This window comes from Euleptes europaea, chromosome 9, assembly GCF_029931775.1.
Source record: "Euleptes europaea isolate rEulEur1 chromosome 9, rEulEur1.hap1, whole genome shotgun sequence".
Taxonomy (NCBI): Eukaryota; Metazoa; Chordata; class Lepidosauria; order Squamata; family Sphaerodactylidae; genus Euleptes; species Euleptes europaea.
The window spans coordinates 84,595,279-84,620,391 of record NC_079320.1 but is presented as its reverse complement, the minus strand read 5'-3'; the positions used below and the strand labels follow the sequence as shown (position 1 = coordinate 84,620,391).

General features: G+C 43.9%; 1 protein-coding gene across 1 annotated transcript in view; it reads left to right on the top strand.

The window, feature by feature from the left end:
- The window catches only part of CPEB2 (cytoplasmic polyadenylation element binding protein 2), a 100,817-nt gene extending 78,850 nt beyond the window's left edge, over positions 1-21,967 (top strand). The window contains exons 9-13 of the mRNA XM_056855115.1: positions 6,108-6,197; positions 11,266-11,384; positions 11,676-11,790; positions 15,656-15,837; positions 20,649-21,967. Coding sequence (XP_056711093.1) covers positions 6,108-6,197; positions 11,266-11,384; positions 11,676-11,790; positions 15,656-15,837; positions 20,649-20,876 — 734 coding nt within the window. The 3' untranslated portion in view covers positions 20,877-21,967. The remainder of the gene's footprint in view (positions 1-6,107; positions 6,198-11,265; positions 11,385-11,675; positions 11,791-15,655; positions 15,838-20,648) is intronic.
- The last annotated feature ends 3,146 nt before the right edge of the window (positions 21,968-25,113 follow it).

Sequence of the window (25,113 nt, the reverse complement as noted above, 5' to 3'; positions counted from 1 at the left end):
CGGAGCGTCGGCACCGAGCCCATTCGTCACCGAGAAGCGACGACCGGCACCATCGTTCTCACTCCTCAGAACATAGAGATGAACGACGACACCGAAGCCCACGGGCGCATCATCACTCGACGTCGAGAGGTCGCTCCAGGTCCCGGGATCGGGCTGCTCGCCCTTCGACATCGAAAGCCTCTAAGGACATTTCTCCTCTACCGAGGCAGGTTTATCATCACGACTCGGCTGATTCTGATGAGGACTCTAGGGCTTCCCAGAAGGGTTCAGAGACTTCCTCTTGGCCGTCTCCTGACGATGTCGTAGGGGACCCGTTCCCTGTTTCCCCATCCGAAGATATTAGGGGTTACAATGAACAACTAGCCCGAATGGCTAAGGCTCTGGGGCTTAAGGTGAATCCCACACAATCTAGGGAAGAGGACCCGATTATGGATGTCCTTTACACCCCGGACGCTGAACCCATCGCCATCCCTATGGTTAAGGGTATTAGAGGGGTTGCCCTTACTAACTGGGCCAGACCAGCATCATACCCACTAATCCCCAGAAAGGTGGACAACCTCTACCGTGTCCAAGAAGGGGAATTTCCTTGCCTGTATCAGCATCCCCAGAGTAGCTCTCTGGTCGCTGACACCCTACCAGCTAGGGGAAGAGCAGGGTCCCACTCGTCTCCCTCCGATAAAGAGGGTAGGAAGTTAGACTTATTGGGCCGACGTTTATATTCGGCGGGGTCTTTGGGCTTACGGGTAGCTAATCACAATGCGCTGATGGGACGCTACCAGATGCTCTTGTGGGAGCATGTCACTGACCTGTTCCCAGAGGTCACGGAGGAAAAAGTCAAGGTAGCCAAAGCCATGCAAGCAGAAGGCTATAAGTTAGGCTGCCACCAATTGTATGCAGCCCGGCATGCGGCAGATGCCGCCAGTAAGGTCTTGGCATCTAGCATAGCGCTACGCCGCTTTGCTTGGCTGCGCTCCTCTAACTTGCCCCAAGAAGCAAAGAGCAGGTTGGAAGATATGCCGTTTGATGAAAGGGCACTTTTCAATCAGGCCTCTGATGAGTACTTGCATAAGTACAAGAAGGATAGAGCGGTTGCGAAATCGCTGGGAATTACAGCCCCTGCGTCATCGGGTTCCTCCTTCCATCAGAGGTATAAACCTAGACAAAAACCCCCTTTCTACAACAGGGGTTATCAGTTTGCCCCATATCAATATGCTAATCAGAATAGGCAGACCTTTCCTGCCACTGAACAACGTCGTTTCCCTTCCAGGGCGAGGGGCAAAAGGGGTGACAGATCCCCCCAGAATAGATCCAACCCTAAGAAGGGACCACAATGACTGTCCGTCCATATTCCGGAACTGTTACCTTTACGTTTTCTAAATAGGCTGACTGGTTTCTACACTGAATGGTGTTCTATTTCTTCTGATAAGTGGGTGTTATCCATAATAAAAGATGGTTATTTTTTGGAATGGCTTGCTCGTCCTCCTTCTTCGTATCCACCATTACGGGCTGTTCAGGCCCCCCAGGTACTGAAGGACGAGGTAGCCCAGTTGCTCCATAAAGGAGCCATTAGCCAGATCCCACCGGACCAGTGGGGGAAAGGATTTTATTCTTCCTATTTCCTCATAGACAAAAAGGGTGGTGGTAAGAGACCCATTCTAGATCTACGTGACCTGAATAAGTTTATCAGGGTTCGATCGTTCCGGATGGTGTCGGTCCAGGAAGTAGGGACACTATTGTCCCAAGGAGTATTCTTCGCGGTATTAGACCTGAAGGATGCCTATTTTCATGTGGCTATCCACGAATCGTGCAGGAAATACCTTCGATTCTCCTGCGAGGATGCTCATTTTCAATTTAACGTCCTTCCATTTGGTCTCTCTACCGCTCCCAGAGTGTTTACTAAATGTGTAGGGGAGGTGATTGCTCATCTAGCGTTATCTGGCATCATCATCTTTCCTTACTTGGATGACTGGTTAGTGGTGGGTTCCTCCCCTAACGAGGTTAGGGACAGTGTAACCCAGATTCTGCAACTTCTACATAGGTTGGGATTAATTGTTAATGATGTGAAATCTAGACTAGAACCCTCTCAAACTGTGGAGTTCATCGGAGCCGTATTGGACTCTCAGCAAGCTAGGTTGTTTCCCCCCATTCAGAGAGTGAGGGCAATTCAATCCATGGTGGAAGCCTTTCAACGCACCAGATTCCAAAGGGCAATCAGAATACAGAAATTGCTTGGGCTAATGGCATCCACCACCGCTGTGGTTCCCGTCGCACGGTTGCGTATGAGACCGCTCCAGTTGTGGTTTTTGCAACATTTTAGGACGAACATAGACAGCCAGAAGAAAATGCTTTCCATCCCCAGAACAGTAATTAGATCTCTTGCATGGTGGGGGAAAGAGAACAATCTTTTGAGAGGAATCCCTTTTGGGGTCCCATCCCATGATACCCAGTTATTTACGGATGCCTCCCTAGAGGGTTGGGGTGCACACTGTGGACAGCTCCATACTAAGGGCAGATGGTCTCCAGAGGAGAAGCAATTTCATATAAACCTACTGGAGCTTAGGGCTATAAGATATGCTCTGATTTCTTTCGCAGGGTCAATACAAGGACAGCGGATCCAGGTGGCTACAGACAACGTGACTGCCATGTACTATATAAACAAGCAGGGTGGCACAGGATCACGCCTTCTCTGCGAAGAGGCCATGCTTATTTGGGAGTGGGCAATTCAGCATGGAGTCTCGCTAAAGGCGATTCACATCGCGGGGCAGTCAAACGTAGTTGCCGATGCTCTCAGCAGAGATGCGGACAGGCAGCACGAGTGGTCTCTAAACGAGCGTATTCTGACACAGGTTATGGACCGTTGGGGTATTCCCTCGGTAGACTTGTTCGCTTCAAGAGAAAATGCAAAGTGCCCCAGGTTTTGTTCTTGGGCAGCATGGGATCCCTGCTCAATGGGAGATGCGTTCCAGATCCCATGGAAGGGCAGCCTGATGTATGCGTTCCCCCCAATCCCTCTAGTTCACAGGGTGGTGGGGAAAATTGTGGCAGAAAGGGCACAAGTGATCCTGATTGCTCCATTCTGGCCGAAGAGGCCATGGTTCCCGATGCTGTGGAGGTTGGCCCGGGGACGGTTTTGGGAACTCCCTGTCACACCAGACCTGATTTCCATACGGAATGTGTGGCATCACGATCCGGCGTCACTCCATCTGACGGCCTGGCTCACGGGTTAGGTGGGGAGATCCCCAGCAGGGTCACTGAGGTTTTGGTAGCGGCCAGGAAACCTTCCACTAGGCGCTCTTACGCTAGTAAATGGCGAGAATTTGAATTGTGGGCGTTAGACAGACAACTCGAGCCCACTTCCTGCCCATTGCCCCAAGTTTTAGAATATCTATTGGCCCTTAAGGAACGGGGTTTGGCGAACTCGTCAGTGAAGGTTCACCTAGCAGCTATCTCAGCTTTACATGGGGGGATTAGTACTCGGTCTCTGTTCTCCCACCCTCTGTGCAAAAGGTTCCTGAAGGGCCTTAATAATGTTTTCCCTCCGGTGAAGCCGCCCTTACCTCAGTGGAATCTCACCAGGGTTCTATCTCAGTTGATGCTCAGACCGTTTGAGCCTTTAGTTTCCTGTCCTCTGTATTATCTGAGTTATAAGGTGGCGTTTCTGGTAGCCATTACGTCGGCTAGGAGGGTCAGTGATATGTCAGCCCTGCGACATGACCCACCATTTCTGAAGGTGCATAGTGATAGGGTAGTCCTCCGCACCAGTTTAGAGTTTCTTCCCAAGGTGGTATCCAAATTTCACATGTCTCAGGACATAGTGTTGCCTACCTTTTTCCCCGATCCCGGTTCGGAAGAAGAAAGGCGCCTACACACGTTGGATGTCAGACGGGCTCTGTTGTTTTATTTACATAGAACCAAACAGTTTCGACAGGATAATAGTTTGTTTGTATGTTTTTTTGGCCCAAAGAAGGGCTACAGGGCATCGGCTCAGACTATCGCTCGATGGGTGACCAAGGCCATTTCGATTGCCTATCAAATGGCAGGTAAGGACTGTCCTCTTGGTTTGAGGGCACATTCCACGAGGTCGGTAGCGGCGTCGGCTGCATTCAGAGGCGCGGCCAGTTTGCCAGACATTTGTAGAGCGGCGACGTGGTCTCATCCGGCCACTTTTGTATGCCACTATTCTATGGATGTTGGTGCCCGCTGCGACTCAGTGGTGGGTACGGCAGTCCTGAACACAGTGCTGTAGGGGGTTAATAAAGATTTAAGTGAGTTTGCAACCTTACTCCCGCCTCCTGTGTTTCTTAGCGTGCTATTCTCCCATGTGGGACTGCACAGAAGCCACGCCGATGAAAAACAGTGTTGCTTACCTGTAACTGTTGTTCATCTAGTGGTCTTCTGTGCAGGCACACATCCCTCCCTCCGTCCCCGCTGTGGGTTGCTTTCTTCCAGGGCAATTCCGCGGCGGCGAAGCGGAGAACTGGAGGGACGGCCGCTCGCTCCTCCCCCATCACATGACCAGAAAGGCGGGAAGAATCCCCGGGGGGAGGGGGGACGCGAGCGGGCCGAATTTCTAGAGCTTTCCAGAAGATCTCCGCGGCTGGCCTGCGCGTGCGCAGTACCCATGTGGGACTGCACAGAAGACCACTAGATGAACAACAGTTACAGGTAAGCAACACTGTTTTTCCCCATACCTTGATTTAATTCATTCTCTACGCTTATCCATTTCTTATTTTCAGCTCCCTCAATCTCCATCAATGCTTTTAAATGAAATGCTTCATAATACTGTTGTAATTGTGGGAGACCCCATCCCAATTCCTCCTGAGGCGCATAAATAATTTTCTTCATTACTCTTGCCTTCTTTCCTCCATATACCCATTTCCTAATAGCTTCATCCCAGCACCCACTTGCCGTGAATCTAGTTCCACCGGGAGAGTCTGAAACAAGTACATCATTTTTTATATTATAAACGTTTTGGCTGCCCTAATTTTATTTAATATACTCAAGCTTTTATTCTTCCATTCCTCCATCTTCTTACTCATATTTTTCCATATCTCCTTATAATTAATATTTACTATTCTTTCTATATTCTTTGGTAACTGTACTCCCAAATATTTAATTTTTTTAACGCCTGTTTTTATTCCTGTATATTTCCTAACTTCCTCTTTTTCCTTTTTCGTTCCATTGAACCACATAATTTCCAATTTTTTTATGTTTACTCCCAGCCCTGAAATATTCTTGAAATCTCGCAAAATAATTATTAGCTCTTTAAGACTTGCCAATGGTTGTTCCATTATCAAAAATATATCATCAGCGAACAGATTAATTTTCACCTCCTCTTTTCCTATCTTATATCCCTGTATTCTTACACTGTTAGTAACTGTTGTCTTTTGTCCATAAAGTTTCCATTGTTGAAAAGATATTTCTGCCTCAAGGCTTTGCATCCATAGGGTTGCCAGGTCTCTCTTTGCCACCGGCGGGAGGTTTTTGGGGCGGAGCCTGAGGGTGGGGTTTGGAGAGGGGACGGATTTCAATGCCATAGAGTCCAATTGCCAAAGCAGCCATTTCCTCCAGGTGAACTGATCTCTATCGGCTGAAGATCAGTTGTAATAGCTGGAGATCTCCAGCTAGTACCTGGAGATTGGCAACCCTATGCATCCATCTAACCATACCTGTCTTAACTTGTTCTGATTCTGTATCGAATTGAAGTAAAAGCTTATATTTTTGTTTTAAAAAGTGATCTTTTTGTTGCGTTATCATCCTTTCAAATTCCGTTCCTTTATTACTCAAAAATTGCTAAATTGTTCATAAAAAGTTAATAAAACAGGACAAAAGACGCTATATATGTCTATTGCAGCCAATTCAATTTGATGTTTGCAAGAAGAAAATGGATTTTGTGAATCCATAATAGTTTTGGTTTAACACTCTAAAAAACTAGCTGTTAATTACCAGTTTCACCTTTTTCATATTCCTTTTAAATTTATTTTATGTACTTCAAGAAAATGTTTTTAAGTCAGTAAATTCTAGTCCATGGCTAGCTTTGAAAACCAGTTAAAAAAGAAATACCACCCTAATACATTAACTGCAATCGTTATGCAATTTTGTTTCAGATGAAATTACTGCTAGCTTCAGACGATTTGGACCTCTGGTGGTTGACTGGCCTCACAAAGCAGAAAGCAAATCTTATTTCCCCCCTAAAGGTAAGTACCTTTTTTTAAAGTTCTGGTTAAAAAAATATCTTAACTTCTTTTCAGTTTCTTGTTCTATATAAAGAATTGTAATTACGAGGACTGGCATCAAGAGTCAGGCAGTCCTTGAGGGCCCAGGGCTCCCTGTCAACCACTGAACTGCATCTGCTGCCCCGGCTCTTTGTTGGATGGCAACAACCTGATTGTTTCCCCCTCCTCTAGTGTTCATGATGTCCTCCCTCTTCTCACTCCCTTTGGGAGTGACAGAAACTTCTCCCCTTTTGGGGCAGCTACATGACCAAGCGCTACCAAGCCACCAGGCAACAAGAGAGCCACCATTACCAAAGAGGAGGAGCAGGCAGCTGCTGCTCACTTGCCTCCTTTGTGCCTCTGCCCTTGTTATTAGTTTGCCACATGAGTAGGATTGCCAACCTCCAGGTACTAGCTGGAGATCTCCTGCTAGTATGACTGATCTCCAGCCAGTAGAGATCATGAAATTTATACACGTGACATACACTCATTCAAAATGCAAATGGTCAACTTTTATTTACCACACTGACTCCTATATATAGCACAGTCAGTGACTGCGTGAATGGGCACACTAAACTATTCTGGAAGGGGCTGAAGTGTGGCTTGAATAATTAAGCTGCTTTTTTTGGAATCATAGAGTTGGAAGGAACCATCAGGGACATATAGTTCAACCCCCTGCACAATGCAGGAAATTCACAATGACCTCCCCCTACACCCCCACTGACCCCTACTCCATGCCCAGAAGATAGCCAAGATGCCCTCCCTCTCATCTGCCAAAGGTCATAGAATCAGCATTGCTGACAGATGGCCATCTAGCCTCTGGTTAAAAACCTCCAGGGAAGGAGAGCTTACCACCTCCCAAGGAAGCCACTGAGGAACCGCTCTAACTTAGAAAATTCTTCCTAATGTCTAGACAGAAACTTTATTGATTTGATTTCAACCCGTTGGTTGAAATTAAATCATCCTCTATGTGACAGCCCTTCAAGTACTTGAAGATGGTTATCATATCACCTCTCAGTCTTCTCCTCAGGCTAAACATACCCAGCTCCTTCAACTTTTCCTCATAGGACTTGGTCTCCAGACCCCTCACCATCTCCCTCTCTCCTCCAGACCCCTCACCCCTCACCCCTCCTCTGGACACGTTCCAGCTTGTCTACATGCTTCTTAAATTGCGGTGCACAAAATTGAACACAGTACTCTAAAAAGGTAAATGTCCCCTGTGCAAGCACCAGGTCATTCCTGACCCATGGGGTGACGTCACATCCTGATGTTTCCAAGGCAGACTTCATTTGTGGGGTGGTTTGCCAGTGCCTTCCCCACCCTGGAGACATCGTTATGGCTTATGGGTCCGAAGTCTTGCCCATAAACGGCCTGAAAGGGGCTAAATCCAGTGGATTGATGGACAGCATTATTGTACGCATATTCAGCAAAGGGTAACAATTCAACCCAATCATCCTGGTGATAGTTAACATAACAGCTCAAGTAGCTTTCTAGTACAGCATTCAGTTTGGCCATTGGTTTGGGGGTGGAAAGCACTTGAAAGACCTTGTTCTACCCCACTAATTTTAAGAAAGCTTTCCAAAATTTAGCTAAGTAGCTACTTCCGCGGTCGCTTATCACCTTGCGCGAAAGGAATGTAGATGGAAGACGTGACACAAAGAGACAGGCCAGTTTTGGGGCGGATGAGATACCTGCACAAGGGACGAGATGTACCTGTTTGGAGAACAGGTCCGTGATTACCCAAAGTACAGTTTTTCCCTCGCTGAGGGGGAGGTCAGTCATAAAATCCATAGCAATCACTTCCCAAGGTCTAGTGGGGGTCTCTAAAGGTTGTAGTAATCCGAGAGGTTTCCCTTGGGCCCGTTTGACCATAGCACAGACTGGGCAACTGCGAATGAACGAATCCACATCAGTCCGCATGCCCGCCCACCAAAACTGCCTCCGTAACAAATGCAATGTTTTTAGAAACCCAAAGTGTCCTGCAGTCTTGGCTCCATGGACTAGTTGTAGGACTTCTTTTCAGAGCTTTTTAGGCACATACAGCTTAGAGTCTTTGTACCAAAGAGTCGACTGAGTCTTTGTACCAAAGAGTCGGCTGAGTTGGTACCGGTTGGACTGGGGTAGTTTTGGCTTGTTGTAAGCGTTCATTTTCTCGAAGCAATTGTTCCATTTGGTCCTGCAGACGGGCCACACGATCAATCAAGTCCCGGTTTTGGCCCCGCAAGAGACGCATTTCGTCCCCAGCTCCCCCTGTGCATCGGGACTGGCTGACCCAGAGATCAGTAGCCCAGTGGGGTTCCTCACCATACAGGTCTTCCTCATCCGAATAGTCCGGCTCAGTGAAGCAACCTGCATGCTGACGTGCGCGCTGTGCGTCGCGAGATGAACCAAAACTCGGGGAAAATGAGGGAATAAATCCAAACTTGGTGCTGTCTCTGAGACGCACTTCCGTGATCGCGCGGGGTCGAGCGACGGCCAAACGTTGCTCCTCTTCTTGCGCAGCCCGCGCCTGAGCCGCCGCCACATCCGCTGCCCACAACTGTTCCTCGGCTCGCTGTCGGTCTGCAAGCACTTGGTCGGCCTCGAGCTTGGCGGCAATCGCCGTGGTGACGATCGGGAGAGCTTCATTCTCCAAAAGTAGAAGGAGTTCAGAGGAATCTTTTAGGTCCAACAACGGTTGAACCCGAACAGCCAGAGCAGCAGCATCTGTCCCAAACCCAGGGGTTAGAAGATTCGTGAGTTCGGCCACCGTGGCCATGGCCAAGGTCAGTCCCACAAACTGCAAGGCCGTCCAGGCCACGACATCCCGTGCTTCTGCCAAGCACAAGTTGGGATCAGGAGCGGTTGGGACAGGGACTTCCGCCCGTGCCCCCACCATGGATCGGGGACGGATCGGGGCCGCTGCCGGTTCCTGTTGCTTCTCACGTATAGTTAACCCCGCTAGCAAACGGGTCAAAGTTGCTAAATCCTCCTGCGCCAGTCGAACTTCCTCCACCAAACTGTCCAGTATGCGGAGTTCGTGCTGGGCACTTCGATCTGCGTCGGGGTCCATCCAGGGAGTCGTGTCAGCTAGGCAATGCCACTCACTGAACTCGAAGGAGTACAATCAGGCGATTTATCTCCGCATCCGTCCGCAGTGCCTCAGCAAGAATGTCATCTAGCAAAGAAGGGTCATCGGGGTACTCGTCCGACAGTTCCAACTGAGGGTACCAAGGTTCAGGACCCTCCAGGGTTTTGGCCAAAAAACCCCTACCCGGGGAGCGACGCCTCTACTCCCACCCGGGACCTAGGTGAACCCTCCGGCGCTCCAGCCACAGGCAATTCACTCGGAGAGCATGTCCCCTGCTCCAATCCGAGGCCCCGGCGAACCCTCCAGGGCTCCAGCCAGGCAGGGAAAAAATAGAGAAGGGATTCGTGCCAAAATGTAAGCACTTGTCCCCGTGGTAATCCCACAAACAGCATCCCCAGACGAGGAGTCCAAAAGAGAGCTGATTTATTGGAAAACATACAGGTATGCAGAGCTTACAGGTACATTGGCACGAATGGCAATTGGGAGCACAGTGCAGGCCTATAAGGGAAAGTATTAGTCACAACGGGTCAAGGCGCCCCCCCCTACCGAGGAGCCGTTCCCACGGGAGATAGCGCTGGAACAGGAATTCAGTAGTTAGCAAGTTTGACCTTGAGAGGCACCTGGTGGAATCGAAACTAAAACATTCACAGTCTGACAGACTGCTGAGAGCAGTGGAAAGCAGGCCTGAAACAGTTAGAGCGGTTCCACAGTGGAACAGGCTTCCTTGGGAGGTGGTATGCTCTCCTTCCCTGGAGATTTTTAAGAAGAGGTTAGATGGCCATCTGTCATAATGTCTGTCATAATGCCATCTGTCATAATGTCAGCTCTTGGCCCATTGAACCAGAAACCACAGCAGAGACAGTCAGATCCAAAGAAGATGGCTTTACTGGTCAAATAGGTATTACAGAGCATGAAGGGAAAGATGACAGCAATGAGCTCGCTGCCTAACACTCAGCAGTATAAAGGCAAGGATATTTGCAAGTGATTACAGAACACAAACATAGTTGCTGTTCCCAGGACTGTTCCCAGAGCTTCAAACGGGCTTTGGTATGCAGGATTGTCCTTGAGCGTAGTCAGCGATAGAAACGAAAGCAAAACAAAGTAACTGAGATACAAAGTAACTGAGATACAGGCCTGACAGCAATGCTGATTCTGTGACCTTAGGAAGATGATGAGGGGGAGGGCATCTTGGCCATCTTCTGGTCATTAGGGGTGTGGAGGGGGGAGGTAGTTGTGAATTTCCTGCATTGTGCAGGGGGTTGGACTTGATGGCCATGGTGGTCCCTTCCAACTCTATGATTCTATGATCTAGATTTTTAAAAATTAAAAATCACATATTAACTACTCTTTGGATTCTTGTTTGTGCTGTGATGGGAAATTTGCTAGGTCACTTATGCAACAGCCTATTTTACTTTTAATCTCCAGAACTGAGATTAGTCCTCTAGTGCCAGATCTAGTTCCAATGAATTCCTAACAGCATCCATTCCTAACAGTTAAATATTAATTGGGAAACTAAATACAAACTTAAGATGGTATTATGAGTAGACTAGTACATACCTGGGAACAGTACAGGAGTTAGCTACATCAAAGATGTTTTTGGAGGAGAGCTTTAAGGTCAGTCTTTCAGGGACTGCCTGGGAAAAGCATTTGTGCAGATGTCTGTACTGGGCTTGTTCATTTATGACCTGATCATTTTTAGAATCATTAGCTGGTATCCCTTCCATGGTTTCCACTCATTCTCCTTACCTCCCCCACCCCCAGCCATTCATGATGGTCAGAGGGGCTCTTTGTTGCAGCATCAGTTAATGCTGTGAGGGATTGCAGTGCAAAGCAAAAAATCAGCAAAACCTAGCACACTTTGGAAACACTTTAGGTGTGAACAAGGGGCCCTTTGGATCCAGGTCATATGTTATAAATGCTTTTGAAAATAAGTTGAAGAAAAATATTAACTGTATTTAAAATCCCCCCAATCCTTTCTAGGTTATGCATTCCTCCTTTTCCAAGAGGAGAGTTCTGTCCAGGCCCTGATCGATGCCTGCATCGAAGAAGACGGAAAGCTCTATCTCTGTGTTTCTAGCCCCACTATCAAGGATAAGCCAGTAAGTAAATACAAGATGGCCTTCAGGCTGTAACTGCCATCTGTCCGAAGGTTGCTTCTAAGAGGAGAAGGAGGAGGAAAAGAATCACATGCAAGCTATAATTTAGGATTAAGCCGCTGGTGATATTTCAATCAATTACAAAATGTTTTGCTCAGTTTGTTGAACGAATAGATTTACAAAGAGAAAAACCAGAGAAGTTAACAGGATTGTGGCTGTCTGGCAGTTTATGCAGACTGATGAAATCAAACAATGCAGTCGGACTACACTAGCCATGGTCTTTTGTTTCACTAGGTCCAGATCCGTCCCTGGAACTTAAGTGATAGTGACTTTGTAATGGATGGTTCGCAACCTCTTGACCCTCGGAAAACTATTTTTGTGGGTGGTGTCCCCAGGCCGTTAAGAGCTGGTAAGTCTAGAATTGCTGTTCTTAGTAACCGTTTCTAGTGAGGGCAGAACAAAAAGTTTGCAAGCACATTTTTTGACCTGAAATGGAGGCTTTCAAGAGAGCCCCGCCCCAGGGCACCTGTTTTCATAGTCACCCTTTTCCTAGTCCTAGTAGTGGCACTCATGCTGTCATACAATCATAGAGTTGGAAGGTACCACCAGGATCATTTAGTCCAACCCCTGCACAATTCCGGAAACCCCCAGGAACCCCTACTCCTTACCCAGAAGATGTCAGTTGTTGCTGAGTGTTGTTTCTTAGGCCATTTTTGCATGGGAGATTTTCCCTTGGATTTACTGCTCATCTGAATGCTCAAAACTGCATGGGGGCTTACTTTTGAGTTTTGAGAATTTGGATGGGAAAATGTGCATCTAGAGAGCGACAAATCCAAGGAAAATCCTCCCATGCATAAACCCAGTTCTACAGCTATCCAGCATGGCTTTGTGGTTACAGTGTGGGATTAGAATCTAGGAGACCCAGGTTCAAATCCCCACCCTGCTATGAAAGCTTGCTGGGTCACCATGGGCCACTCACACACTTTGGGAGGGGCCGTGGCTCAGTAGTAGAGCATCAGCTTGGCATGCAGAAGGTCCCAGGTTAAATCCCTGGCATCCAGTTAAAAAGACCAGGCAGTAGGTGATGTGAAAGACCTCTTCCTGAGACCCTGGAGAGCAGCTGCCAGTCTGTGTAGACAATTCTGACTGTGATGGACCAGTGGTCTGATTCAGTATAAGGCAGCTTCATATGTATATGTAGATTAAGGTTTGCACTATTCACACCTAAGCTCTTTCTGTATTAGGCATCACATTTTTACTTAGTATTTAAAAACTAATTAAAAACTTACAGTTTGGCTCTGGAGGAAGCTGATGTGAACATGGAATGTATATTGCCTGGTATATGGGGTAATAAGCAGTTAGCAGGCAGCCTCATCTGTGTATTTATGGGTGTGTTATCAGCACCTGGCAACACACCTTCTCGCAAGTGTTTGCATCAGTGCATAGCGTAGGCTACCACGGAGAAAACAACTGGCTTGAACAGATTGGATTTATGTTTGTGGATGTGTAAAATTGAACATTTCAAACAATTTAGTAAGATTTATTTTGATACTGAATGCTTTTCACATTTTCTATCGAGCATCTTTTCTGAGAAACTTTAATCACAAAGTATTGCTTTTACCATTTGCTAAGTACTCACTACTTTTTAACACAAAATAGCAGGGTCTGCAAAAACTACATTCCAAATATATTATGCGGAACCTTAATGAGCCTTGTAGAGGGGAATCCTCACGGTTGACTGGGAATTTAGTAAAATTAGCTTTCTTCCACACGTCACATTAAGGCTCCTTACTCTGTGAATGGACGGTAGCATCAGCATTGTGCCTATCTTGGCTCAGCCAAAGTATTAATTAACAAGTACATTTGAAGGCCTTAGCTATAGAAAACATATTATTTTATATTGATAGCTGCTGTAGAATAGTGCTGTGTGGTTTCAACAGAATCATATGCTGCTTTCAGGATGATTTTACCCATTCGCTAAACATTTTATCACTTTTTTTTAAGACATATTGATGTGCTGTTCTCACTTAATGTAAATTGCATGTTATGGCAATTAAGCTGGAATTAGAGCAAAAAGAATTCCAGGATATATAGCTCTATAATTTGTCCCCAAAGTCTATGCTTGTGAATAAATAGGAAACTTTTGATTACTCCTCTGATTCATATATAGCAGCAGCACTCTTAACTGGAAGGAGTTCAGCAGCAGCACCTAGTGCATTGTAGCCCAGTTGGCCTAGTGTATCAGTAATATAGGCTGATTGATGCATGTCTGGCCTTTTACCTTGGCCTGGTGTATCAGTAATACAGTCTGATTGATGCATTTCTGGTACAAGTGAATCCTCTGCGGGTAAAAGTATCAGTGTCGTCTTGGCTGGAGCTGGGTATTTGTTTGTTTGTTTGTTTGGCTTTTATCCTGCCCTGTTCCCCTGCCTAAGCGGGGCTCAGGGCGGCTACCAGCAAATATTAACATATTAAATATTACAGTAACAATATTAAATATTAACAATAACAGTAACAATAAAATATAATCCAATGAATACACAGGTAAAATTCTAAAAGACAACTATCAGTATCAAATATCAAAGATGGCACTCATTACTAAAGCATAGCCACAGTCGCATGGCGCCACTAGGTCATCAGGGTCTCCTCCATAGAAAAGCTGTTAACCTATTGCCAAAAAATGAAGGAGGCCAACTAGAATGGAAACCGCAGCTGTCCTCAACTGTAGGCCTGGTGCTGTAACTCGGTTTTGCAGGAAGGGGAAAAAGGAAGAGCCAGGTAACTACCTACCCATCAGCTTGACTTCTATACCAGGAAAAGTTTTCAAACAAATCATCAGTCAGTCCTTGAACATTTAGAAAGGATGGATCTGATCACTAAGAACCAGCACGGGTTTCTCAAGAACATGTCATATCAGACTAAACGTATCTCCTTTTTTGAGAAAGTTACTACCTTGCTGGATTAGGGGAATACTGTAGACATAGTTTATCTTGATTTCAGTAAGGCTTTTGAAAAGGTTCCACATAGTATTCTTGTTGACAAATTGGGAAATGTGGTTTAGATCCTATTACTGTTAGGTGGATCTGTTACTGGTTGACAGATTGCACCCAAAGAGTGCTTGTTAATGGTTCCTCATCCACTTGGAGAGAAGTGACTAGTGGAGTTAATGGATTATACTTGAATCAATTTGCATTTGTCAAAACATCAAGATGTGACTTTATAACTCAATGAGGAAAGTATAAGATATATATGGTTCCTCATCAACTTGGAGAGGAGTGACTAGTGGAGTGCCTCAGGGATCTGTCCTGGGCCCTGTGTTGTTCAATATCTTTATAAATGATTTGGATGAAGGAATAGAGGGGATTCTTATTAAATGTGCAGATGATACTAAATTGGGAGGAGTAGCAAATCAAAAGAGTTTCCGTCTAGACATTAGGAAGAATTTTCTAACAGAGCGTTTCCTCATTGGAACAGGCTTCCTCGGGAGGTGGTAAGCTCTCCTTCCCTGGAGGTTTTTAAGAAGAGGTTAGATGGCCATCTGTCAGCAATGCTGATTCTATGACCTTAAGCAGATAATGAGAGGGAGGGCAACTCGGCCATCTTCTAGGCATGGAGTAGGGGTCACTGGGTGTGTGTGGGGGAAGGTAGTTGTAAATTTCCTGCATTGTGCAGGGGGCTGGACTAGATGACCCTGGTGTCCCCTTCCATTATTCTATGATTCATGTGGCAAGGAGTTCCACTAGGCCCTAAGTTGAGGACAGCCAGACACCCTTTGGGCCAGGGACTACCCACAAGTTGTTATTTGAGAAGCGTAATGCTCTCTGGAGAATGTATCAGGAGAGGTGGTCCCGCAGATATGATGGTCTCAGACCGTATAAGGCTTTAAAGGTCAAAACCAGCACCTTAAACCTGATCTGCTGTTTCAGCTGGAGCCAGTGCAGTTGATGCAGCACTGGCTAAATATAAGCCCTCAGCGGGTCCCTGTGAGGACCCATGCTGCAGTGCTTTGTACCAGCTGGAGCTTCCGAATCAGTTTTGAGGGCAGCCCTATGTTGAGCGAATTACAATAATCCAACCTAGAAGTGACCGTCACATGGTTGCTAATCTTATGCCTTTCTTTATTTGTGCAACAAACCATAGGATCATAATTCCTCCATTATACCGTATATTATGGCTTCTCAAATATTTTTCCTATTGATTTTTTACATCATGTTAAAGCATTTCATCTTAATTTAAAATATCACTGTAATGGTTTTTTCCCCATTTCTTTGCAGTGGAGTTAGCCATGATAATGGACCGACTCTATGGTGGAGTTTGTTATGCAGGAATTGATACGGATCCTGAACTGAAATATCCAAAAGGTGCTGGGCGAGTGGCTTTCTCCAATCAGCAGAGCTACATTGCTGCCATTAGCGCTCGGTTTGTTCAACTTCAGCATGGCGATATTGATAAACGAGTAAGTTGTATAGAATCCATATTAAACATTTCATTTCTCTGGATTAGAACATGACAGAGTATTAAGTTGCATCTTCATGGCAGCTATCCTCTCCTATAATAGAGGTTACGCAGGCCACCCATCTTTCAGCTCTGCCCCTGTAGCTGTGCTGGTTTGTGCTTCCCTGGTTCCTTAGCGTTCCTATCTTTAAAGTGTTTTACACACCTTTGGGGACACTCTGGGTTGCAACCTGGGTTATAAATTAAACAATTTATGCCAGTAAGCTGTAAGCGGGGAAGGTAGAGTTACCAGGTGCCCGGTGGTGGCAGGCAAACCCCCGGCCATTTGCCCCTCTGCCGGCCGACCACCTGAGGGTCGGCGGGCAAACATTCACACTTGCGCACACGGCACTTGCGGTTTACAACCGAAAGTGCCACCTTGCAAGGGGCCTTTTCCTCTTAGTTTGAGGGCTGCTTTGCCACTCAAACTTAGAGGAAAAGGCCCCTCGCAAGGCAGCACTTCCGGTTGTAAACCAGAAGTGACGTGCACGTGCGTCGGTGCACATGCACGCGCGCAATCATGGCCGCAGCCCCATAGCCTCCCGCTGGAGGAGAGAGGGGACCTGGCAGCCCTAGGGGAAGGTAGTCAGATATTACTTGTTTCTGGATTTGCTCAAAGCGGCTTACAATCGCTTTTCCTCCTCCCCAAACACAACAGGCACTTTGTGAGTTAGGTGGGGCTGGGAGAGTTCGGAGAGAACTGTGACTGGCCCAAAGTCACCCAGCAGGCTTCATGTGGAGGAGTGGGGAATCGAACTCTGTTCTCTAGATTAGAGTCTGCTGCTCTTAACCACTACATCATGCTGGCAACAATTACTACCTCTTCTCCATTGCGCTTTCTCTATGGGCTGCAGCTTCTGGCTGCCACTGTGGGCTTCCATGGGCGCGCTTCCCTGCTCTCTGGAGGAAGTGCATGAGCAGCAAAGAGCAGCAACCAGTGCTAGGCTGTCGGCTGCCCTGGTGGAAGGGGCAGAGAAGAAAGTGCCGCATAGTGGTAAGGAGAGGGTAAGCCTGGAAGGATTCAGCTCTTGCTGCTGTTCAAAGGGAGAGGACAGGCAGCCACCACTCCTGAGTCCAGGCATATGGAGGGGGGAGGGCCTGAACTGCTAGCAACAGCCTCTAAGGATGCTGACCCCTGACCCTGACCCTGCTGTCCATCTTCATCAACGTAGCTGCTGTTCCTGTTTATGTTGTCTCTCATGTATTTGAAGTGCCAGGTGGCATTTTCTATACCTGTGCATTCACTGTTAAGTAATTTAAAATACAGAGCATCTCTTCACAGAAGCAGTCATAGACATAAATTGTTACACAGCAGTGGGTTGGATTCCATTTAAATTCCGTGCATGGAAGCATTACTTCCCCATCTCCCTCTTCCTGCTGCAGCCTGAAATCCCCCCCCCATTGCTGCTCCTGTTGACAGGGTTCCCCCAGGAGTAGCATAAATGGGGGGATGACAGGCTGCCACAGCAAGGGGAAAATTGGCAAAAATCGCCCCCCCCCCTTGTGCATGCAGATTTTCATGGGATCCTATGGTTTTTCCTCCAAATGCTTGGTTTAAAGGGTTTGGAGGCACATTCACCGTAAAAAGAGAATTGCTTCTTAAAATGTGTTGGCTTTTTATTTTGAGACTCTGTTTTCTTTACATCAGTGGTTCCCAACCTTTTTTCGACCAGGGACCACTAGGACTTTTTTGTTCGGTGCAGGGACCCCAAGGTTCAAAATAAAAATTCAGAAAATTTGAAAATAAACTTTAATCATAACTGTTAGTTAAACATTAAACTTAGAATAATATTTGAATATATATTTTTATAATAGAGAACTTTTAATTGACAATATTAATTTATTATGGGTTTATAAGTTTGTTTCGCGGACCTTAATTTAGTTCTCGCGGACCCCTGGGGGTCCACGGACCCCTGGTTGGGAACCAGTGCTTTACATACTCTGTTAGCCATTCAGCTGCCTTGGCCTCATACAAATTACTCTTTGGATTCCTGCCATGTTTCCATTCTGGTGGTCAGATGTGTTTGTGAAGAAAACAGTATGTAAGGCAGGTGTCTCCGTGGCACCATGAGAATTCACACTGAATCTTAACTGATACCTTTTACAAAAAATGGGGTGCACGCGAGGCTATATACAGGAACTAAAGCAAGTGTTTGCATGCTTCTTCCTCCTTTCACCTTCCATTTCAGTGCTGCCTGTACTTTCTCATGAGTTCTGTATTGGCCAGCTATGGTTTGTGCTGTTCCTCCAACTATAATTTCAAAGTCTGGCTTAAAGCATGCCCTGACAAATTTCCTTTAGTACTAGAAGCAAACCCAGTCATTTAGGAGTTAGATTCTTGTCAGTCTTCAGAGTTTCATATATTAATTACCATATTTTCAAATTATTCCTACCACAAAACTGAATCCTTTCTTCAGTTTCTTGTGCTTTTATTAAAGCCATGACAAAAATGTTGCATATTAATAAGTATAGGGATAGTCTTGGTTGTTATTGCTGCAACAAAAAAGCTAACAATCCTAGCCTAACTTCTCCCCATCTCTGATAATTCCATTGTTGCTTTAATTTAATTCAATCTGGAGCCAGTCTAGAAGGCAGCATTAAGAAATGAATTCATCTACCACCATTGAATGGTGTAAAGTTAACATTGCCTGTTTATATAACAAGAACTTAGTGTGCATGTATTTCTTATTAGCGAGATGTTATGCCTTAGACTCAGCCGAGACACAAGGGCGATACAATAAAATTATCACAGAACGCAAATGCCCATTTTGTCCGGATCAAGTAGACTCCCTAGCCCACATTGTTATTTTTGTTAAGATACGCCACGGTTTTTGCGCCGAGCAGAGGTTTCAGAAGTGCTGAAACCTCTTTAGGAGGCAACGCCGCTAGTTTGCATCCTAAGCCCGGAGCGGGCATTCCTTTCAGGAATGCTCTGTGAATGTCTGCCCATAAGTCCCTCGCATCAATACCAAGACACTTTCTTTCCGTTTTTACAAGCACCTATTTCTAGGAGTACACTTGCTGTGTTTTCATTTACAGAACCATGGCTGGGATATGATGAGTAAATCTGCTCATGTCATGAGAGCCCTTTTTGGCTTTGCCTCTGACAGCTGCCTGGCTGTGACCAAACCATTGTTTCTCTGCTTGAGTTCCCATGAGGGAATTAAGAGAAAGTCATGGGCTGAGTAGGTCTCTACCATAGGCTTACTAATAAGGCCTTAGAAAAATAATAAGAAGAAGAGTTGGTTTTTATACCCCACTTTTCTCTACCTCAAAGCGGCTTACAATCACCTTCCCTTCCCCTCCCCACAACAGACACCTTGTGAGGTTGGTGGGGCTGAGAGAGTTCGGAGAGAATTGTGACTGGCCCAAGGTCACCCAGTAGGCTTCACATGGAGGAGTGAGGAAACGAACCCTGTTCACCAGATTAAAGTCCGCTGCTCCTAATCACTACACCATGCCGTCTCTCTTGAATTCACTTGAATTTCTCTTAGGGGTAAAGGGAGAGGCTTTTAGAGAGGCGGTCGTTTGAAATGGGTGAATAGTGTTGGGGTGGAACTTTAAGCACTGCCGCCTCTGGTAGGCAGCAGTCATACAGTGTATCTCATTAAAGCTCATATTACCTTGCATTAAAAACATAAATAATTTTCCCTGAGTTGTAACTTTGTACTGACCTTCTCCCCTCCCCCAAGTATTCCCAAAACAAATTACCCAGTTACTCCATTTCAGTCTGAGATGGCCAATTATGCTGTAACTCTTGCGTTCATTTATTGGATTCTAAATGAAAATGACTGGGTTTCTTTTACAAGCACTAGTTTCTTGGAGATAGTTTCAGGTGGGTAGCCATGTTGGTCTGCAATAGAAGAGCAAGGTTAGAGCCTAGTAGCACTTTGAAGACCAATGAGGTTTCCTGGGTATAAGCTTTTGAGAGTCAACTCTCTGTCAAAGGGAGTTTTGACTCTCGAAAGCTTATACTCTAGGAATATTGTTGGTCTTTAAGGTGCTGCTGGGCTCGAATCTTGCTCTTCTATTTTCTTGGAGTAGCACTTCCATCATCCATGAGCAGAGTAGGCCTCACCAGCACCCAGCAATATGGAGATTCTGCTACCAGGATTTAATATGTAAAGGTTTTGCAAAGTTATGTAAGTGGTAAAGATTTTACATAAATTAAAGAATACTTAATAGTGCAGACAATCTTTTTCTTGAGCTGTAACTATGACCGATGCGTCAAAGAGCTTTTGTGTCCATTCTCTTCAGCTGATTAACATTCTTCACATGACCACTCTTGAAAATATGCAGGAGCCTGATAATTCATTTGTTGTTGGTGGTGGTGTGTGTAACAGCAAAGCTAATTAAGAAGCCTTAATTTCTGAGCCTGTTTTTTCCCTTGTTGTTTGCCTCGGGATCCTAACCCTCTTTGTTTTGCAGCTGTAAAATTGTAAACGCAGCCTGTAAAGGAGGAAGACGAGCAAGGTTTGATCCTCTGATGGGGATCCCTTTCTCCGCTACTGCTACTTTAATTCCCTCCAAAAATTGGTTCTTTTAATATAACTAGAGAGCCAGTGGGTAAATTGTGGATAGATAATTGGTCCTAGGTTTGAAATGCTTTGCTCAGCCTGTGTGGCCATGAGCCACTCCATTCTGCTGCTGTCTGCCTCACAGGGAAATGGATTAACGCTGGGTCCAGACTTTGAGTTCCCTGAAGGGAATGAAGCGGGTCAGTGCGTTTCAGTGCCTATAACCCTCACCCCTCTGTTTTCTTTGTTTAAACAGGTGGAGGTAAAGCCATATGTATTGGATGACCAGATGTGTGATGAATGCCAGGGTGCAAGATGTGGTGGAAAGTTTGCTCCCTTTTTCTGTGCCAATGTCACTTGCCTGCAGTATTACTGTGAGTTTTGCTGGGCGAACATCCATTCTCGGGCAGGACGTGAATTCCATAAGCCATTGGTTAAGGAAGGGGCTGACCGCCCACGCCAGATCCACTTCCGCTGGAACTGAGCTAGATTCTTCAAGATCCACCTTAAGGAAAGAAGAGTGCATGTGGCTTACTGTGTTTGAAGAAACTGACATGCAGAAGAAATAAGTGCATTTTTCTGCTTCTTACCCCAACTCGTAATACATGCATCTTTTTCAGCAGCCAAAACACTACAGAGCCTCTTGTTTTTCACCAAAACCCTACATCTCAGGCTTACTAATTTTTGTGATATTTTCATGTTAAAATAAAAAAAGGTTTTTTTGTATTTTTCTCCAACTTATTTTTATATGTAAAATTAAAACTAGATATGAGAATGTTTTTGCGTAGGGGCACAGAGTCTGCTGCTATATTTAGTGGGTGAAGTGTGCACTTATTTCTAAACATGGGTTTTTAAACTTCAAGATCTGCCCCAGTAATTTACCAAAGGTAGCAAAAAATAGTGAAGATGGAATATGTCTGCTACAAAAAGCTTATTTTTATTGTTGTTGGTATTTTCAGTGTATACATCAATTAAAAATAGGGTTGATTTTTTTGCGCTCCATTTTGACTTGCAAGAAATAATACCTCAAGATAATCTGATTTATTAGCTATTTTTAAACATTTATAATCACAAGCTGTATTAGCTTTGCTGCTATATAGGTGTTGTGTGTAATGCCACCTATTAATACGGGATTTCAAGATACACTGCATTACAGATTAAAATGCAGGCAGCACAATATGGCTAAAACTGCCATAGTTTTAGAATGTGAAAAATTGCATGTTTACTTACCTGTATACACCATATGCATGCACTAGATCTAACAAGACGCAAGTTATTGCAATTTTTTTAAAGGCTCTGAAATCTAGGTAGCATGAGCAAATTGCAAAATTTGTTACAAAAAAAAAGAAGACTTGCATGCATGATTGTGACTCAAAGTTTTTTTTAATGTCCTACATGTGTACAATATGCAAATTAGTTTTAGATTAGAAAGTGCAGCCATTTTGTGACCTGGTTGGTAGTGGAAGTCAATTTTTGCAGACTGGATATAATATTGTAATCCCTGTGCAATTTTGTGATGTGTGATTCTAATTAATGTGCAGTTGTGTAGCATAGACATGTTTGAGTAAAAAACAAAAGTAGTTTTTTAGTTATTTATTTCAGCCCCCTTAATCGTTCATGGTTGAAACTTCCCCTACAAAACCAAAGATGGCCAGCCCACTGCTAACCAGTCACCAAATGGGAAACTACTGAGAAATATGCATAGAAATGTGTTCATAAAAGAAAGCCTGATGCTTGAGTAATAAAATTTAAATGAAGTCAAAATGGAGATGGTGTAATATACAGACAGCTAGTTGCATAAGCTAAAATTTACCTTTAAGACAACAGTGAAATCCGGTTTAAAATTGTGTGTGTGCTTGCTTGACCTTGAGTGCATTTGGTCTTCTATCCAACTGGGGTCACTGCTGCATGAAATGTCATTAGTTGACTGGCAACCCAACATAGTTTTTTTTTTAATGTTGATGGAGATCTAGTAATGACCTGCAAATTTTTGAGAAGAAATGAAAACCATGCATGAACTTTTCCTAGATTCTGAATGAGAGAAGTTCATTAGCGGTTTTTTTGTCCATCTCCAAACATTTTAATGCAACTAGCCCTTATTTTTCCATGGAAAGAAAGAGTTGCTCTACAGTTTAAGCAAGCACCCAATGAAAGCAAATGCAGAATTGAAAGTCTCTAATTCCTAGAGAGAAATGTACAAGGGGTTTTGTCCTTGGCAACCTCTTGAGGACAATCCTTCATGTAAGCAAAGTGTTACTCTTATATTGGTCATCTGCAGTGTGCTTTTTGTACTGTACAATACGTGGTTCATGTCTAACTCTGCTGTTTTGTCGTGGTTGTAGTTCATGTTTTTAATGTTTTAAAGTTGATGCTGTTTTAAGAAGAGCTTTTTAACTGATTTATTTGTCAATGTTCCCTATTTGTTACTTAACCATGATCCTCCAGATTTTTTGGAGTATTGTTTTCTAACCTTTAAACCCTGCCAAACCTTGATCCATTTTTGACATTTGTTATGCACTATTTTTATATCTCTATGAGAGATTTTTTTCCAACAAGTCAGCTATTTTAAGGCACACCTTTTTTTGACTGATGACATCTCCTTTGCTATACCTCAATTTTTGGAATTTAGAAAAGAGAAAAAAAATCAGTAGTTTTGCAATGTTAATTATTTAGATATAATTTAATTCTGCAGATGTTTTTAACTTTATTTTCATATTTCTTGCTTGAAGTTTAAAATTGAAGAGCCTTTACATGTTTTAAATAATGAAAACAAATATGGGAAAATAGTACACGATTGAAATAATTGGAGATGTTGAAAAATCCATTCCCCCTCCCATTAAGCTGTTAAAGCTAGGAAAACATTAGTATATTCTTTATTTTTGGTGTGGGTAAAAGTAACCAAAATATCAGACTATGCTTGACACTTCATTTCTGGAGCTATTACAGCCAATAGCTTCTGCAATCTATAACTCTTTTGTTCTTTTGAAGATTGTACTCTTGGGGCACAATCCACCATGAAGGTCTACGGTACCAGCAACCTTTGGAACATGTGGGAGCCGTGCAAGAACATAATGGTGTTCTTTTCTCCTGAGCACAAGGTGCCAGTGGTTGGGTGGATTGTGCTCTTTTTTCTCCCAGCGGTTTTGATTGGGTTCTTTTTTCTTTTCTTTTTCTTCCTTTTTTTTACAAATCATATTTATTTTACTATTTTTTGTAGGAGATTCATTTTATTGTATTTTTGTATTTTTAAAGCTTCTTTACTTTGTTCCCCCAAATGTGCATACTGCTGCCCACACACATGACTGTGGAGGAAAAAAATACTTTAAAAGTCCTTTTTTTTTTTTTTGTTAAGAAGGAAACATTTAGCATTTATATATTTGTGTATGGAAAACACTTGATATTTTATTCCCTGTTGCATCTGGCTGCACGGAGCCTCTCCTCAAAGATGCTACAAAACTTGAATATAACACATTTTGGAAGGCTGACTAACCTCGATTCTGTGTTGTGACGTGCAATACTGTTTCTAATGTTTGTATAAAAAGAATAACAGTGTAAACCTTTTTAAATGCAAATTTTATTTTTTTCATTGCATCTTTTGCAAATTTTATCCACAGTGTCATTTTTTACTGTCAGAAAAAGAAAACCCCTTTTGTCATTGCAAATATTTTTTAAAATCCAGAAATCTTTGTACTGATGTAAATGATCGTAGTTATTTTGGATAGTGTTTTGCTAACAAAAGGAGAGACTTTTTTCATGCATATTTCTATTTTGTTGTCTTTTGTTGTTGTTTTTTCTTTTGTTTTATTTCAAATGGTAAAAAAATACTTGGAATAATTTTTCATATTGTCATTAATATTATTTTGTATTTTTATGTGGAAATATATAATTTTATGACGCTAATGGCTAAAAGTTTATTTTATGTTGAATTATTTTTGGAGCTAAAATCTTTGTAATATTAAAGCAACTAGTTTCTAAATTCCGAGTTTCTGTAAAGAATCGCACAAGTGGTTTATGGAGTGTTTCGATTGTAATTATAAATGGTTCTTTGATATGCAAATCAATATTTTCAGTTAATTTAATTTTATATTCCTAATGTGGTGTTAAAGCAGTTTTTATTTTATTTTATTTTCTAAATAAAAAGAAAACCCATGCTTTTATGGACACAAAGGGAGCAATCCACCAAGCTCTGTTGCTGCGTCACCTCCCTTGGGCTCAGTGGCACTTCCGTTGGGAACCCATAAAAGCCCCATGGAAATTGGGGGGGGGGGTTCCGCAGCAGCAGAGTTTGGTGGTTTGTACCCCAAGTTAATCACCTTTGGCTTAAAATCTTTTGTTAAAAAAATCTTTTACTTAATTTTACTGTTATCTTCCAGGTGTCTAAATCTCCAGTCTGTCTGTTGTACTGGTAATTTAATTCTGTAATGGAATAGTTTGCTGCCAATTATTTATATATTAAGTAATTTTTAAATATTTGTAATATTGTTGACTGACTAATAAACTATTAAGTTATTGGCATATTTTTCCCTAACTGAGTCACAGACTTGAAACTCACCAAAAAATGGCAGGGTGCTTTCAAAGGTTTTGGTTCTTCCATGTAATTACAGTCCCATTCTCCAGCCCCCAATGTCACATCCTAATGTCTCTCCCAAGTTGTGCCAAACTTAATTTGGAGTGTTAAAAATGTTTTGCATACAATCCTTTTCATGCGAATGGATCATGTA